Source organism: Tamandua tetradactyla, chromosome 10 (genome assembly GCF_023851605.1).
Source record: "Tamandua tetradactyla isolate mTamTet1 chromosome 10, mTamTet1.pri, whole genome shotgun sequence".
NCBI lineage: Eukaryota > Metazoa > Chordata > Mammalia > Pilosa > Myrmecophagidae > Tamandua > Tamandua tetradactyla.
Genome location: NC_135336.1, coordinates 24,569,806 through 24,587,665, shown reverse-complemented (window position 1 = coordinate 24,587,665; position 17,860 = coordinate 24,569,806). Strand labels below are relative to the sequence as shown.

Sequence of the window (17,860 nt, the reverse complement as noted above, 5' to 3'; positions counted from 1 at the left end):
TGTTTTGCTTACCCCCATATTGTGAATTACTTAATCCTGACCTGATCATTTACATTCTTATCTCTAAATACCAGGTTCTACATATGTAAAACAACCTCTCCAAAATCCAGAAGTAATAATTTCTGCTCCAGACTAAATATGACTTCTATAAGAGCTTACACTCTAAGCCTCTGTTTTCTTATAGATATTTTCTAAATGAGACCATACGATTTTTGCTCTTTTGTTTCCGGCTTATTTTGCATCACCAAATGTCTCATAGACTTTTACAATGTTGCATGCCTCATAACTTCGCTCCTTTTTGTAGCAGCCCAGTATTCATTCACATGTATACATCATTGTTCACCAATCTACTTCTCAGTCAGTGTATATTTCAGCCATATTCATTCATTGAGCATCATGTATAATGTCCAAAGTCAACAGTCCATCAGTACTCTCAATTTTAGAAAGTTTCATTGCTCCCAAGAGAAAGATAACCAATAAAACACCCACCCCAAATAAAAAATCTAAACCTCCCCCTTAACTCTTTCCCTCTCTCCGTTATTTACCCTTGATATTGCTGTGGTACTGTTGATGTCCTCCTGTTAAACATAGCCCACAGCATGCAATAGCAGTTTTCCCCCATACCCTGATTTATACACTCTTTGTACAAGATTCATACGTTTGCAGTAGTTCATATAAGAACTTATTTACATTTTGGTGTTATTTGATCACACATATGAGTCCTTTTAATCATGTTCACCTTCAGTATGGAAATATTATTTATAGACTGACTCGTAAACTGCCTTCACTTCTCTCTATTCCCTTATATTTAAGTTCAGTCTCATTAGCTAACCATTCACCCATCTCTAGCTTCTGTGTATCTCTTAGTTCCCTATATTCTGTATTATAAGCCCCTGATTTTACTTTTACCATGGTCAGAAAATGGAATCATACAGTATCTATCCTTTTGTATCTGGCTTATTTCACTCAATATTATGTCCTCAAGGTTCATCCATCTTGTCATGTGTTTGGGATGTCATTTCGTCTTTTCCATCATATGTATATACCAATTTTGTTAATTTACTCGTCTGTTGATGGGCACTTGGGTTGTTTCCATCTTTTGGTGATTGTTAATAATACTGCTATGCACATCAGTGTTCAAATGTCTGTTTATGTCACTGCTTTCAGCTCTTCTGGGTATATATGAGTAGTGGTGTTGCTGGGTCATAGGCAACTCAATATAAAGTTTAATGAGGAACCTCCAGACTATCTTACATAGCAACTATACCATTATACATTCCCACCAGCAATACAATTAAGTGGATTTTGGGGACTTGTCAAAGATCAGTTTACCTTAGATTTGATGGTCTGTCTCTATGCTCCTGATCAATTCCATTAGTCAATACTTCTGTTTTTATGCCTTTGTGACCACTGTGACTTTATAATAAGTTTTAAAATTAGGAAGTGTTAATCCTCCCAGTTTGTTCCCTCTTTTTTAAGGATGTTTTTAACTATTCAGGATCTCTTTCTCTTCAAGATGAATTTGGTAACTAGATATTACAAGTCTTCAAAGAAGATTGCTGAAATTTTTATTGGTACTGTGTCAAATCTGTAGATCATTTTCGGTTGAAGTGACATTTCGGTTGAAATTTAACCTTCCTATTTGTGAGCAGGGAATGTCTTTCTGCCTATTTAGATCTTCTTTGATTTCTTTTAGCAATGTTATGTAGTTTTCTGTGTACTAGTCCTTTACATCCCTAGTTAAGCTCATTCCTAGATACTTGATTCTTTTAATTTCTATTTTGAATGGAATTTTTTCCTTAATTGATTCCTCAGTTAGGTCATTGTTTCTGTATAGAAATATTTTTGGATTTTTGCACATTAATATTATATCCTGCCACCTTCCTGAATTTGTTTATTACCTCAGGTAATTTTGTTGTAGATTTCTTAGGATTTTCTAAGTAAAGTATCATGTCATTTGAAAATAATAAAAGTTTTACTTCTTCCTTTCTAATTTGCATGCCTTTTATTCCTTTTTCCTGCCTGATTGCTCTAGCTAGAACTTCTAGTACAATGTTGAATAATAGTGATAACAGAGGGCCTCCTCTTGTTCATGATCTTAGGGGGAAAGCTTTCAGTCTCTCAGCATTGAATATGAGGCTGACAATGGATTTTTCATATATGCCCTTTCTCATATGGAGGAAGTCAACTAGATTCCTACTTTTTGAAGTTTTTTTTTAAATCAGAAAAGGATGTTGAATTTTGTCAAATGCTTTTTTAACACCAATCGAGATGATCATGTGATTTTTTTCCTTTCAATTTATTAATGTGTTATATTACATTAACTGATTTTCTTGTGTTTAATCATCCTTGCATTCCTGGTATAACCCTCACTTGGCCGTGATCTACAATTATTTTAATATGTCATTGGGTTCGATTTACTAGTGTTTTGTTGAGAATTTTTGCATCTATGCTCATTAGGGAGATTGGACTTTAGTTTTCCTTTCTTATAGCATGTTTATCTAGTTTTGATATTAAATTGATGTTAGCTTCATAAAATGAGTTAGGTAGTGTTTCTTTTTCCTCAACTTTTTGGAAAAGTCTAAGCAGGATTGGTGTTAGTTCTTTTTGGAATTTTTAATAAAATTCCCCTGTGAAGCCAACTGGCTTTTCTTTGCAGGAAGATCTTTGATAACCAATTGAAGCTCTTTACTTGTGATTGGTTAGCTGAAATCTTCTGCTTCTTCTTGAGTCAGGGTAGCTTGTTTATGTTTCCAGGATTTTTTCCATTTCGTGTAACTTGTCTAGTTTGCTGCTCATAGTATTCTGTTATGATTTTTTAAAAATTTCTTCAAGTTCTGTGTTAATGACCCCCCTCTCATTTCTGATTTTGTTTGCATATTCTATTCTTTTCTTTGTCAGCCTTGCTAGTGGTCCATCAATTTTATTTATTTTCTCAAAGAACCAGCTTTTGATTTTATTGGTTCTTTCTATTCTTTGTCTTTTCTCCCACTCATTTACTTCTGCTTTAATCTTTGTTATTTCTCTTCTTTTATTTGCTTTGGGGTTAGTTTGCTGTTCTTTCTCTAGTTCCTCCAGGTGAGCAGTTAAGTCCTCAAGTTTTGCTCTTTCTTCTTTTTCAATATAGGCATGTATGGCAATAAATTTCCCTCCCAGCACAGCCTTTGCCACATCCCATAAGTTATGATATGTTGTATTCTCATTTTCATTTGTCTCCAGATAGCCATCAATTTCTCTAGCAATTTCTTCTTTGAACCACTAGATGTTTAAGAGTGTGTTATTTAATCTCCATGTATTTGTGAAAGTTCTTGTTTTTTGGTGGTTATTGATTTCCAATTTCATGTTGATTTCCACTTTCAAAAACATTGAATAATTTCAGAGTTTTTAAATTCATAAAGACCTGTTTTGTACCCAGCATGTGAAGTATTCTGGAGAATGTTCCATGAGCACTAGAAAAAAATGTATATCCTCGTGTTTTGCAGTGTAATGACCTATGTATGTCTGTTAGGTCTAATTCATTTATCATATTGTTTAAGTTCTCTGTTTCCTAGTTGAGCCTCTGTCTGCTTGGTCTATCTATAGAGGAGAGTCATATATTGAAGTCTCTTACTATTATTATTGAAATGTCTGTTGCTCCCTTCAGTTTTGCCGAATATGTCTCATGTATTTTGGAACTCCTTGATTGGAAGCATGAACATTTGTAATTGTAATTTCTTCTTGGTCAGTTTTCCCTTTTATTAATACATAGTGCCCTTCCTTCTTTGTCTCTTATGATGTCTTTACATTTAAAGTCTATTTTGTCTGATATTATTATAGCTACTCCTGCTTTCTCTTGGTTATACCTTGCATGGAAGATCTTTTTCCATCCTTTCACTTTCAATCTATTTGTATTTTTGTGTCCAAGATGAGTCTTGATAAGGAGCATATAGTTGGATTATATTTTTTAATCCACCCCACCAATCTGTATCTTTTAATTGGTAAATATAGTCCATTATCATTCAAATTTATTACTGTAAAGGCATATCTTGAATCTACCATCTTATACTTTGGATTTATTTGTCAGATCTGTACATTCTCTTCCCTCTTTCTCTTTTTAATCCTTTAAGTTGCTCTTACTGGTACTTCTCAATTCTGTGCCCTCCTCCAGATCTCCCACTTTTGTCATTTTTTTCAGCCGACAGAACTCTCTTTAGTATTTCTTGTAGGGCTGATCTCTTATCGACAGATTCTCTAAGTATTTGTTTGTCTGTAAAAATTTTAATATCTCCCCTTAGTTTTGAAGGACAGTTTGGCTGGGTATAGAATTCTTGGCTGAAAGTCTTTCTCTTTCGGTGTCTTAGATATATTACACCACTGCTTTCTTGCCTCCATAGTACCAGTTAAGTAGTCCAAACTGAGTCTTATGTGGTTTCCCTTGTATGTAGTAGATTGTTTTTCTCTTTTCACTTTCAGGGTTTTCTGCTTCTCTTCAACATTTGACAGACTGATTAGTATGTGTCTTAGGGTAGGCCTATTTGGATTTATTCTATTTGAAGGTGGATGGGTCTTCAATTGCATATTTATTTCTTTTATAAGGTTTGAGTTGTTTTTCTCCATTATATCTTCAACAAATCTTCCTAGGCCTTTACTCTTCTCTTCTCCTTCGGGGTCACCAATGATTCTTACATTTGTACACTTTGTTTTGTCCATCATTTCCGTGAGATCTAATTCAAATTTTTGATGCTTTTTGCCATTTTTTCTGTTGTGTGTTCGAAATCAGTTGTTCTCTCCTCTGGTTCACTTATTCTTTCTTCTGCCTCTTCACATATGCTGTTGTGTGTCACTATTCTAATTTTTATTTGGTCTACAGCATCTTTAATCTCTGTGATATCTGCTATTTTTCTATTTATTGTTTCAAATTCCTCTTTCTGCTCTTCTAGTGTCTTCTTGATTTCCTTTTTGTCATTAGCCACCTCATTGGTTTTGTTTAGTATAGTTATATGAATCTTTGATTAGTTATTCCAAAGTCTGTGTCTGGTCCAGTGTTTTAATTTGATCATTAGGCTAGATTGTATCTGTCTGCATCTTCACATGCTTAGTGATTTTCTGTTGCCTTTGAGACATGTAAATATCTTGATAGGTTACTTTGAAAGTTGATTTCCTTCAATGGTCTAAAGCTTTGTATTTGCCGGACAGGTGTGTAGCAAGATGCGGGGCATGGGGTGGTGCACAACACTGTGGTAGCAGGTTGTGGCACAAGTATAAGCACAGGTTGTGCCAGCTTGAATCTGTGGTAGATTCCAGAAAAGCCATGCTCTTTAATCCTCATTCAGTGTTGCTGGGTGGGAGCATTCTGATTGTTTCCATAAAGATGTGACCCACCCAATTGTGAGTGGTAACTTTTGATTAAATGATTTCCATCGAGGTGTGTCTCCACCCACTGAAGGTGGAGTTGCTTACTGGAATCCTTTAAAAGAGGAAACATTTTGGAGAGAGTCCCTTTTATGATAGAGCCAAGAGAAAGCCAGCAGCTGCGCCATGTTTGCCATGTGCCCTTCCAGCTGAGAGAGAAATGTTGAACGTCGTTGGCCTTCTTAAACCAAGGTATCTTTCCCTGGATGCCTTAAATTGGACACTTCTAAAGACTTCCTTTAATTGGGACATTTTTTCAGCCTTAGAATTGTAAACTAGCAACTTATTAAATTCCCCTATTTAAAAGCCATTCCATTTCTGGTATACTGCATTCCAGCAGCTAGCAAACTAGAACACAGGTCATGGATGCTATGCTAGTGCCTGTGAGCATCAGGTGCAGGGTGTGGTGTTGTGGAGGTGTGCTGCGGGAACCAGGTGGTAGAGTTCAGCTCAGACTGGTTTTGAAGCACAGGAGCAGGGTGTGACTGGGGGACAGAGAGTTAGGGTAAAGAGGGAGGCAAATGGGGGTTCTGTGTGGATGCACAAGGGCTGTTGTGCGGGCAGGATATGGCTGGGTACATGGTACATGGGGGTCTTGGGTATCAGGGTGTGGGGTACAGGGCACAAAGGTAGGGGCAGAGGGAGGGCATGGTGCAGGTGTGTTATTGTGCATGGGGAGGGGCCTGGAGGGCTAGGATGCAGATGTACAATTTTGCAGGGGCAAGGCACAGTTCATGGGGGTTGCCAGAGGTGGAACAAAGGTAGGTGATGTCAGGTGGATGGGACCCTGGCATGGGTGTGCAGGGCCCTGGTGTGGGTGCACAGGGCCCTGGCATGGGTGCAGAGGTGCAGGGGAGTGGGGCAGAGGTGCATGCGTGTGCAGGGCAGGAGCTAGGTGGCACAAATGTGCACATGAGCCCCTGCCAGGTGTGGGAGCAGGGTGCTTATGTGAGGAGGTGGAGCAAGAATGTGTACCCTGCACAGGGCAGGAATTTGGGGTGCAGAGGTCAAGAGTTTGGTAAACAAATGAGAGTATGCCCAGCAGGGAAGGTGTGGCTGTGTGCATACATCTTTCTGGGGGCTGGAACCATGGTGTGCCCATGACTAGGGGGCAGGGCCTTGGTGTGCATATGCCCAGAGCTCAGGGAAGTGGGCAGGGTTGCATCTGTATGGGCTGAGGGCAGTGTGGTCTGAATGTTCAGGTCAGCACTTGCCCAGAGTTGTGGGGCTTGGCAGGGGTGCACAGGTATGTGGGGGCCACACGCTGATGTACATGCACACAGTGCTCTGAGGAGCAGGGTGGGGTTGCATGACTACATGGGCTGGGGGTAGGTGTAACCCAGGTATGAAGGTAGGTGCCTACAACCCGGATGTACTAGTGACTTCCTGCAGGAATAGGGAGGAGGAGGTGAGGGTCGAGGGGCTGGATGCCAGAGGGATGGGATTAGACTGTGAGCTTGAGTGGGAGAAGTGGGTTGGGCTGGGACAGGTGTGCATGGGGTGGGGGTGTTGGATAGGGATGTGTGGGGGTGTTTAGGGTGGGGGTGCTTGGAACAGTTGGGAGAGCAGATGATGGGGTTCAGGTACGTGGGGGTGTAGGGAGAATTGCAAGTCGCAGGGTAGGATCAGTACCTAGGATCAGCTATAAGTATCAGCTTTTTAATTATGTTAAGTCTTTCATGACCTTATATTTTGATTATTTGACCTATCAAACATAGAGGTGAATTAAAATCTTGTACTAATAACATGCTACTCTCTATTTTTTTCTTGTATCTTCTGTGGTTTTATTTGGAAGAATATCCATGCTGTCATAATTTAGGCATAGAAATTCAAAAAGTATATCCACATTTTAAAGTACATACTTAAGTTTTATTCACTATTATTTGTTTCCTATTGTGTTCTTCATCTGAATCCCATCTTTTTCACTATTAATACCATATCCCCTGCTTTTTTATTTAGATTTTTCTAGTATACCTTTGCCCTACCTCTTTGTTTAGTAGACTTTTTTATTTATGTATAATATGCAAACCATAAGAAACAGATCATAAAGATTCACTAGATTAATTTCTACAAATGAATATAGTCAAACAACACCCAGGTCAAGATATAGAACAATTTTAGAATCTCAGAGGCTTCCTCTGTTCCTCTCTCAGTCACTAACCACCACAAAGGTTACTTCTGTTCTGACATTTATCAGTATAGATGAGTTTTGCACCATCCTATTAATGAAATCATACAGTGTTTTACTCTTTTGCTTCTTGTTTATATTGCACAACACTCTGTATATGATATTTATTTAGTTGCTGCCTGATTTTATTTTGTGCAATATTCAATTTTATATAAATATTCCTCTATGTATATATTATTAAACATTTAGGTTGTTTTCAGTGAGGGGCTGTTATAAAGTTCATGTAACCAGTTGTGGACATATTTTTTAATGCAAATATAATCTTACTTACGTTGAATATATAGCTGTGAGTGGAAATTATGGGTCATAGGTTATGTGTATGTTCAGCTTTAGTAAATACTACCAATGAGTTTTTGAAAGTTGTATCAAATTTATTTCCACTAACAACATATGAAAGTTCCATTTGTTCCACCTTTCTGTCAATATTTGAAATTGTCTTTTTTTCTATTGTGTACATTCTGGGGTATATGTAGTGATATCTCCTTGGGCAGTTAAATTGAAGTTCACATCCCTGATGTCTAATGATTTTGGTGAGTTTTTCTTATGTTTATTGGATATTTCAAAAGCTTTTTTTATAAGGCAGTCAAATCTTTTGACCATTTTCATTGGTTTGCCAACTTTTTCTTATTGCTGATAGGAATTTTGTAAATAAGCTGGCTGGAATTCTTTTGTTGGATGTATGTAGTAGAAAATATCTCTCCCACTCTGTGACTTGACTTTCATACTTAAAGGGGGTCTTTGTTGAACAGAAGTTTTTAATGTTAATGTAATCCAATTTATCAGTCTTTTATTTCATTGTTAGTATGTATGTGCCCTGTTTTTAAAAATGTTTGCCTACAAAAAACATCACGAACATATATTCCTATGTTATCATCTAAAAGTCTTATTGTTTTATACTTGACAATTAAGTTGGAGTTCATTTGGGAATTTATTTCTATGTATAATGTGAGGTAGGGGGTCAAGGTTGATTTATACTATTTGGTTATCTAATTGATAAGCACCATTTATGGGGAAATTAGCATTTCCCCCATCTGCACTGAAGTGGTACTTTTGCCACAAATTACTTGACTTTACCCTGTGTGCATGTGTGTGCTTTTAGGCTTTATATTATATTCAATTGGAATATTTATCTATTACTAATCCAATATGCCATTTTAATTGCTGTAGCTTTATAGTATCTGATAGTGTAAGTTCTCCAACTCTATTGTGATTCTTTTTCAAGATTTTTCATAGCTATTCTCGGTCTTTCGCATACCCTTAAACCTTTTAGAGCGAGCTTGTCAGTTTCCACACTAATAGACATATTTAGATATTAATTGCAGTTGTATTGAATCTATATATCAATTGGACAGAATTAATATATTCAACAATGTTGAATTTGCCATTGGTGTCTCTCCATTAATATATGTCTTCTTTACTTTCTCTTAGTAATATTTTCTAATGTGCTTATCTTTCCTTAGAATTTTTCCTTTGTTTTTGATGGCTTTTATTATAAATGTTATTTCTTATTCCTTTTTTCACTGTTTGTGGCTAGAATATAAAAATGCAATTGATTTTTGTATACTAACCTTGTATCCAGAAGCCTTCCTAAAATTTTATAATTTCAATAGTTTATATAATTTTTCGAATTTTCTATGTATGCAATTTTGTCCCTGTTCTTTTTTTTTTTTTTTCCTTTTAGAGGAAGAAATTGGCTAGGACCACCAATAAATTGTTGAATGGATGTGGTGTCCACAGATGTCTTTTTCTTGTTCCCAATCTCCGGGATAAAATTTTCAATATTTCATAATTAAGTATAATTACTGCAGGCTTTTAGTAGACATTCTGCTTTCAACCCTCTGTGATGTTTCTTCTTTTATTAACATTAGAGCAGATCTAGAAACAATACCACCACCACATTTTTTTTTTGTAAGGTAGACTCAGAAGCGTTGCCTATAATCAAACAGATTGTTTCAAAGCAAGAGGTTTGGGCCACTTTCATATTACATTCCTGGGGCAGAATGATTGGCTGTGATGAGATTCGCTTCTTCCTCCAATACCTTATTTGAGATTGTTAGACTGTTTCATTAGGCAGAGCCCACTCTTCTTTAGTTGTAACTTTAAATTATAAATAAGTATAATTGTGGAATGAGAGTTTTTTCCCTTACAGGAAATATATAAAGAATTAAATATTCTATATTTTTTTAGAAATATATGTGAAATGGGGAAGTGCCAACAGGGTTTAATGTATCTTATTTAAGGATATTGGGAATAATCAATATTTGCTGATTCCATTCATGAACTAATATAAATAGTTAAATTATATTAGAGGGTCTTTTTAAGCCTACAAAGGAAAATTTGCCCAATACTATTTCCAGAACACCATAGAAAGGCCAGTACTAAATACCTTCTGAAACTACCCTCTGTAATCTCTTGCTACTATTATAATTGCTACATGCAGTCTACATCATCAGGAAAGGTATAGTTAGAGTAAATCAGACTTTTCAGCCCAATCTCATAATGCTAAACATAACTGGAAAAAAGCAAATTTAAGCCTCTTAAGTAGAATTTATAAAACTCATAAGACTCATTGTCTTTAGAGGTAGAAAAGAGTGTGAGGCTTCTCAAAGCAAATACCATGAAATGGGTCGGGTTTAAACAAGGTAAACTTACTAGCTAACAATTTTGAAGCTGAGAAAATACCAAATCAAGCTATTGTTAAGGTGATGCTTTCTTCCTGAAGACTGGAGTCCAGTGAACCTTGGCTCTTCTACCACATATCAAGAAAAGCCTGTGTCGGTCTCTCCCTTTTCTTTTGGATTTTGTTGCTTTCAGCTTCTTGCTTCTGTGGCTTTCTTTCTCTCTGTCTCTGTCTTCATTCCATTTATAAAGGACTCCAATAATATGGTTAAGTCCCATCCTGATTTAGGGACTTAACCATGAATAACTTAACTGTGTATAGCTTTATCAAAAGATCCTACTTACAATGAGTTTACACCCACAGGAATGGGTTAAATCTAAGAACATGTTTTACTGGGGTACATACAGCTTCAAACCACGGCACGTAATGAATGATAGAACTTCTACATATATATAAAATGGAAACTAGAATATTTGTAATACATTCTAACATTTGAGAAATTAAGAAAAGCAGCCTTGTGCTTCCAGCAACAATCTCTGTTTCATACTGTCAGAAACAGTTCCTTAGGTGTGGTTAATAATGGCTATTTATTATTCTTGTGTTTGGCTATATCTCCCTTTACCTTATGCATATGTAACACTTAATGATCAATACTATTCTTGCCTTCTCTTTATTCTTTTTCCTTTTTCCCCCCTTAAGTTATAGTGATTCCCAAACTTTAGTCTGCATCAGAACCCTGTCAAGAGTTTTTTTTAAACACAGATTACTAAGCCCCAAAGATACTGATTCAATATCATTATCAGCCTGGGGTAGGACTTGAGAATTAGCAGTTCTAGGAAGTTTCTAGATGATGCTAATGCTTCTAGTCACTTGACTGTGCTTTGAGAAGAACCACCCTATGAAACAGATTTTTAAAAATATTTTTCAGTAGTTATGTCCCCTCTCAGTACCTATTTTGGTATCTCAGACCCTCACCCCTTTGAAATGTGTTAAAACAAATTAAAATATTGATATATGTAGCTTTGAATAAGAGAACAGGAATTAAGGAAGCCCAGAGGACCAGTGATTATTTTATAACTCCGATTTTCAACATGGATATCACCAACCTATAGCTTATTCGATAGGGAAACTAGAGTGAGGGATCAGACTACTAGATATTTTCTTGAATGTACTGAAAGAGAACCAGTAGGGATTGAGCCAATCAGAATACTGATGTGCTCAGCTTCTAGAATACTACACTCCTCTCAATATTTATTTGTTTCCTTGCATATTCAGCAAAATTTTTTGGTGTATACTATGAGACAGACATTATGCTACCCACTGATGATTAAATAATGAACAAAATAAACATACTTCATACTTCATACCAAATGGAACTTACAGTCTATCTGCAGAAGCATACATTAAACTAATAATTGTACAAATTATAAATAATATTTTCTTAAAGGCTTGTTCACTCACTAGAAAAGGTTATGAAATTTGTGTACTTCCTCCCAATGGGGTGAGTAGGAGTAACGATCAGTTCTGGTTCCATTTACCTAGGCCAGAACTGCAGTCTCCTAAAGAAAACAGCCATGGTTTTTTTGGACAGAAAGTTGAAAACTCATTAAGCCTTCAGCTGTAGGGTGGTGTCTTCCTAGAAGATGTGCATTTTTCTAATTTGTTCTCCTTTAAGGTGTGTCTTTTTTTTCTAGTTTGCTCAGATGAACATCTTTTTTTAAGCCAGTATCACGTCCTGGTAAAGTTGCTACCTATTCAGCCATTCACCCTCTCAATTCTCACTGTCAACAAACTACAATAGATTGATCATGCTACCAAGTTCATGTGAAGGAAGGCTAGGATGATAGAAATCTATATGTTTATTTATATACATTTATTATAACATTTAAATAACTATATTTATTAAAATTTCATAAGGCTGGCACCCCTATTCTCAACCCTGAGCTATAGTTGAGTCTTAAAGCCTCCTCTTGTTGCTCCATCTGTGTGATTCTGTATCTAAATCCCCCACTACATCCTCCAAATAAGAAAGATTCATCCGTCCTGTTGGAGCAGTTCCTATCTTGATCTGGGCACAAAATAGAGACCTTTACACATAGTTATTATGAAAGTTTACTTCAAGGAAAACATTCTTGATACGCTCGGGCTAAGAAATTGCATGCCAATAGTTTTGTATTCCCTTCCTTTAGGACTTGCTACCAGAACTCCTGAGACAGCACCAGGCTTTTATAGGAATGAAATACCAGCTATGAAACAGAGGAATCAAGTACATCATTTGCCAGGTGAAGGTGAAAATCTCCTTGATGAACAAAAAAGTTATTCGTATCTCCACAATATTCCTAGACTTAACATTTGTCTTTAAAACTTCATTCTCATTTGTTTTGCCAAATACACAGGTTCTTCTTCGTGAATAAAGGGAAATTTCCAGGAAGCAATTATTAAAACAATAGATGCTGACTTCATCATATATTGATGGAAATTCTTAAATCTTTTGTTAAAAGTTTTTAAATGTTCCATAGAATTTTAATAGTATTTTTTCTACTCTAACCCTGAATAATTTCATCAAGCCTGTATAAAAACATGCAGGTGCTAACAGAGAATTCAGGGACAGCTCATGAGCCATAAAGTAAAACGGTTTTGTAAAAATTCTCTATAATTCTTCCTAATGCAGTAAAATATTTTCTATGATAGAAACAATCATGATGATCATGGCAAGTCCACCAAAGAATTGCCTCAAAAGGGGCAATGTTAATTCTCATAAACATTGGTGAATAGAAAGGAAGGTCATATAAACTAAATCTAATCCAGATTCATTGATTATTTTATGCTACTCCTAGCTACCAAAACAGAAGTAAACATAGGTCATACAAGCCTCCTTAAATTTGGTATTTATTGCAAAATGATTATGCCCAGACTTGCAACTTATCTGAAACATGAGTTATCAGTGTTTTGACTCCAAATAACGTAGTAGTTGAAGAAGACAAAAAAAAATTTTACCCCAAATTTTCTAGACAGCAGTTTCTTTTTTGTACATGTAATACAAAACCCCTGGGATACACCGTTTTCAGATGATTAAATCTAAAGACCCAGAATAGAATCACTTACATATTACGTTGTGGTGCTGGAACTCCAATGATTACATTTAATTGTTAATCCTATGCTTTCCCCCTTCTTTTCCCTAGTTAATTAACAAAAAAATAAATAAATAAATAAGAATAACACAGAATAACTACAACCAAAATTATATATCTGAGCACAGAGTAATAGCTGATTATAAAGAGAGTGTTTTAACAAAGCAAAATTCAAAGGAACTTAAATATACTTGGTATGTAACAGAAAAAATACAGTTTACCATTTAAATTCCAGAAAAACTGGTTTTGAAAATAATTTTTAGATTTTATTGTTCATAATATCAACATTATCACCACATTTTTCATTTATGTATTTTCTAAAAATTCTAATCAATTTTTAGTTAGAATTTGGAAGTTAGTACTTCCAAACTAACAAGGTCTTTTTCATGTGTATTACCTCAATTAATCCTCACAATAACCCTGTGAGGTTAGTATTGTTCTCATTTTATGTGGATAGAGAAATTATGAGTAAGGAAAATATTCTGTAACTTGCCCAGGATTACCCTGTGAGTAAATGGTTGCACCTAACACAACCCAGATCTTTAGCCTTCAAGGTTCTCTGACCCCAAGTTCTGTGACCTTTACACCAAATTATTTGGCCTCCTATTACATGCTTAAAAGTGGGAAAAAGGTATTTAAGAAACCAGCTCTCGCTGAAAGTTTACAATTCAAGGTAGGCAATGTTGATCTGAACAGAAATAAAGTTTCACACATTTAACAAGCATATGACATTATTCATAGGTCATTGATTTATTAACATTGTATAGATAGAAGTATAATGATGTTTAATGGGTAGATTCATGAAATTAAGCATTTTAATGCTCAGAAAAATTCTAACTTCCTGGCTATTTCTTAGCAGTGTCTAAAATATGGGAAAATAGCAATGGAATTAGAGGCATATAGGCCTTTCATGACTTCACCATGGCATGGTGACCCCTAAAATGTTTCTGTTTCCTTTCTAACTTTACCCATATGCATACTAAGTGGTTTTGTGCTATCTTAGTTTCTGACTTAGGAAAGATAAAGATAAGTGAAATTCATTACCAAATTCTAACCAATCAGTTAAATAGATAAATAAATTTTACAAATATTTTAATCTTAAACAATTTCTATTTTAACTTAATGTTAGATTTGTTTATTTTACTAGCAGTTATTTAGGTTCTACTAGTGGTATCTTCAATATGTGCTAGAACGTGACAGGATAGATTTATATTTATCTGACTCTAAATTATGCCCTTTCCACTAATATTTCAGATAGGTTATCCTGGCTGAATAGGAAAATAAGCATTATATAACATAAGATACCGAAAGCCTGGAGACCAGTTGGAGATGTTTGCAAACTTCCAAATAAAAAATCATAAAGGGCTAAATATAAGGGAGAGAGAAGTCAAGATAGATTGCTAACTTAGGCAGTTAAATGACTAGTTGTACCATTTTCCAAAATAGCAAATGAAAGAGGGAGAGTAAAGAGGAAAATGAAATTTGGACAATTTTGACAGTTGGAATATCAGTGGATCACCTGATTGGCTTAAGTATCTGGAGCTCAGGAGAGAAAACTGAGTTCAAGAAGTTATAACAAAACTTATGATGATTAAAACCAAGGAATATGAACCTGCCTTCTAAAAGCTATTTATGACTACTAAGAAAATATATTAAAAATCTAGATTAGTATACATTTTTTAAATGTTTAAAACAGGAAATCTTGTAAGATATATATCACCACAATTTTAAAAATCCAAAGATTATTAAAAGCCAACTCAATATGAGGTAACACAGGTAGTAATTGGCAGAGATGAGATTCAAACCCAGGCAGTTTGGTTCTAGAGTCAGATCTCTTAATCACCGTACTACATTTTCAAAGTCACCCACTTTGTAATACAGTACATTGGTGCAATTGACATATTCATGTCCTTTTCTCCCTTTCTCATACTCAACTTACTCTACTTTCTTTTTCCATCATTCTTTCCCAACAATTCTTCTCTTTCTATGCCTCTTTAAAGAGTCTTACCTATTTTTTAAACGTTTTTTAGTGTTAAATATAATAAAAGAAAGAAAAAGCAATGATTTTCAAAGTAAACTTCAACAAGTAGTTACATAACAGATTTCAGAGTTGTTATGGATTACCTTCCTACTATTTCAGATTTTTCCTTCTTTCTACTCTAAAACACTGGAGGCTAGGAGAAATGTTTTTTTCCTTGTGAAAAATAACACATATACAAAAAAAACAATGAATTTCAAAGCACATTACAACAATTAGTTGTAGAACAAATGTGAAAGTTTGCGTATGGGTTACGATTCCACAACTTTAGGTTTTTACTTCTAGCTGCTCTAGATACTGGAGACTAAAAGAAATATCAGTATAATGGTTCAGCATCATACTCATTTGTCAAGCCCTATCTTCTCTGCATAACTCCCCCATCACCTTTGATCTTTCTCCCACTTTTCAGGGGTATTTGGGCTATGGCCATTCTAACTTTTTCATGTTGGAAGGGCTGTTGATAATATGGAATAGGGGGATGGAACTAGTTGATATTCTGGAAAAGCTAGGCCCTCTGCATTTAAGGACTTATCTGGAAGTTGTAGGTTTCTGCAAAGTTGCCCTAGTGCATGGAATCTTTCTTGAATCTTGTATAACCCCCAGGTGTTCTTTAAGATTGGCTGGAATGGTTTTGGTTGGGGGTTGGGAAGTTATGGTAGGTAGCAATGTCTACTGAAGCCTGCATTTAAGAGGGACCTCCTGAGTAGCCTCTCAGCTTTTTTGAATTCTTACATCTATTTTTTAAATGTTTTTCACTATACATGTGTTGAGTGTGAAAAATTTGTTTAAATTTAAAATAACACTTGATTTTCAACTACAAACTTAGCTAAGGTTTCTAATTCACTCTAGAACTAAATCTTGAACTTTCCTAGACAAGCGTATAGCATATAATTTCTAGAACTAGAACCACTCTATTCTCTCCCAAAACTTCTCATGAGAACAAAGGCAGAAGTTTAAGAAGGACCATTATTTAGGGCACAAGAAGAGAAGAATGAATGACGAAGACAGAGATAAACACTTGAGGCAGGTAGTACAACAGAAAAAAGATATGCCAGGTTTAAATAATCATTTGTCACCTGCGAATAAAAATATAGCAGAGAAACATAATGTAGGAACAATGTCTAGAATTTGATAATATATCACTAGAGAGCATATGAACAATGTTATTTGACAAATAAAAATTAAGCTCCAAATTGTTGAAAAGATTTTTTTTCAAAGTTATAGAACTAGGTAACACCAACAATCCAAAAATTTGTGTCATGTTTTTTTCATTTTCAGTCAAGTACTCTATCTGCCGTATCATCCCACATCTTTATTTTAAAATGTTTCCTCATTATGAAGAAAATCACTCATAGAAAACATAAATTAATTGGTAGTATTAAATTGTCTTAATAAAATATCAATTGACATAAAAGATTTCTATCATAGCTTCCCCTAATATATTTATTTCTATTACATCATGCATTCAGATAAATATTTTATATGTCCAACATAAAATTGTTATTAACAAATAAGTAATGAAGGGTGCTTTTCAATAAATTGTAGGAGTTTTCAGTTTTCTTGGTTTCTACAAATGTTTTCTAGATAACTTGATGTATTGTAATGCAATTTAATTTATTTTCAAATAATTTGTATTTTCAAGATTTTCTTATCTACTTAATTCAAAATCATAATTTTTGACATTGATATCATTTCATCTACCACAGGCATAGTAAAGTTTCCTTGGCTACATCATATATACCTTTAATAGAGTTTTTTCCTATTTCAAAAGAACATTGACAGGGCTGATCAGTTCTTACTCTTTTCATTATTATTTCTGATATGAGCTTAGACATTTGTTGAAATATCTTTTTACATATTAGATTTGTCTTAAATTGAATTTGCTCTTTTCTAATTAAATAAGAAATGAGTTCTCACTCTACATGTGAAAGAAACTATGCAAAGATGCACTTAATTAGCTTCTGTAATAACAATTACTTATAATAATTATACTGTAAAAGTATGTTCCCCCACACTCCTATTTACTTTTTCTATAATTAACAACTGCCCTTTTCCTTTTTCTGTTGTTTCAGTTAAAGGATCAAGAAAGTTAAGTCTGCCAACAGATCTTAAGGCTGATCTTGGTACGGTAGGCAAAAGCCAACAATTTTAAGTTTTCTTACATTCATTTGGCTGAACATTTTTAACCAACCAACCCATGAATAACACAAGTTTCCTATATGGCAGTGTTTGATGGCTTTCCAAAATGGCTTTCTTAAAAATCACCATACAGTTCTGTTGGCAGCATTCAACATTTTGTTTGTTAACAATCATTTTATAAAGTTATGATTTATAAATCATTAACACCAAGGTATGTAATGAGTTGTTTGTTTTTTTTTTAACCATGAAAGTATTTTAAACATTGAATAGTCACACATATGAACCCTTTGTGACTATTATCATGTAAAAGAATAACGTTTTCTCTGGAGTCATTTTTCTTATTTTGCATATTA

The 17,860-nt window shown here is 34.8% G+C and overlaps 1 protein-coding gene across 3 annotated transcripts in view; it reads left to right on the top strand.

Annotated features, from left to right (window-relative positions):
• STXBP5L (syntaxin binding protein 5L) overlaps positions 1–17,860 on the top strand; it is a 437,423-nt gene that overhangs the window by 332,310 nt on the left and 87,253 nt on the right. For 2 of the 3 annotated variants that reach the window (XM_077118203.1, XM_077118202.1), the window contains one exon: positions 12,389–12,481. In XM_077118203.1, coding sequence (XP_076974318.1) covers positions 12,389–12,481 — 93 coding nt within the window. Of the gene's footprint in view, positions 1–12,388; positions 12,482–17,440; positions 17,492–17,860 lie in introns of all 3 variants that reach the window. The other variant, XM_077118204.1, reaches the window with a different exon arrangement.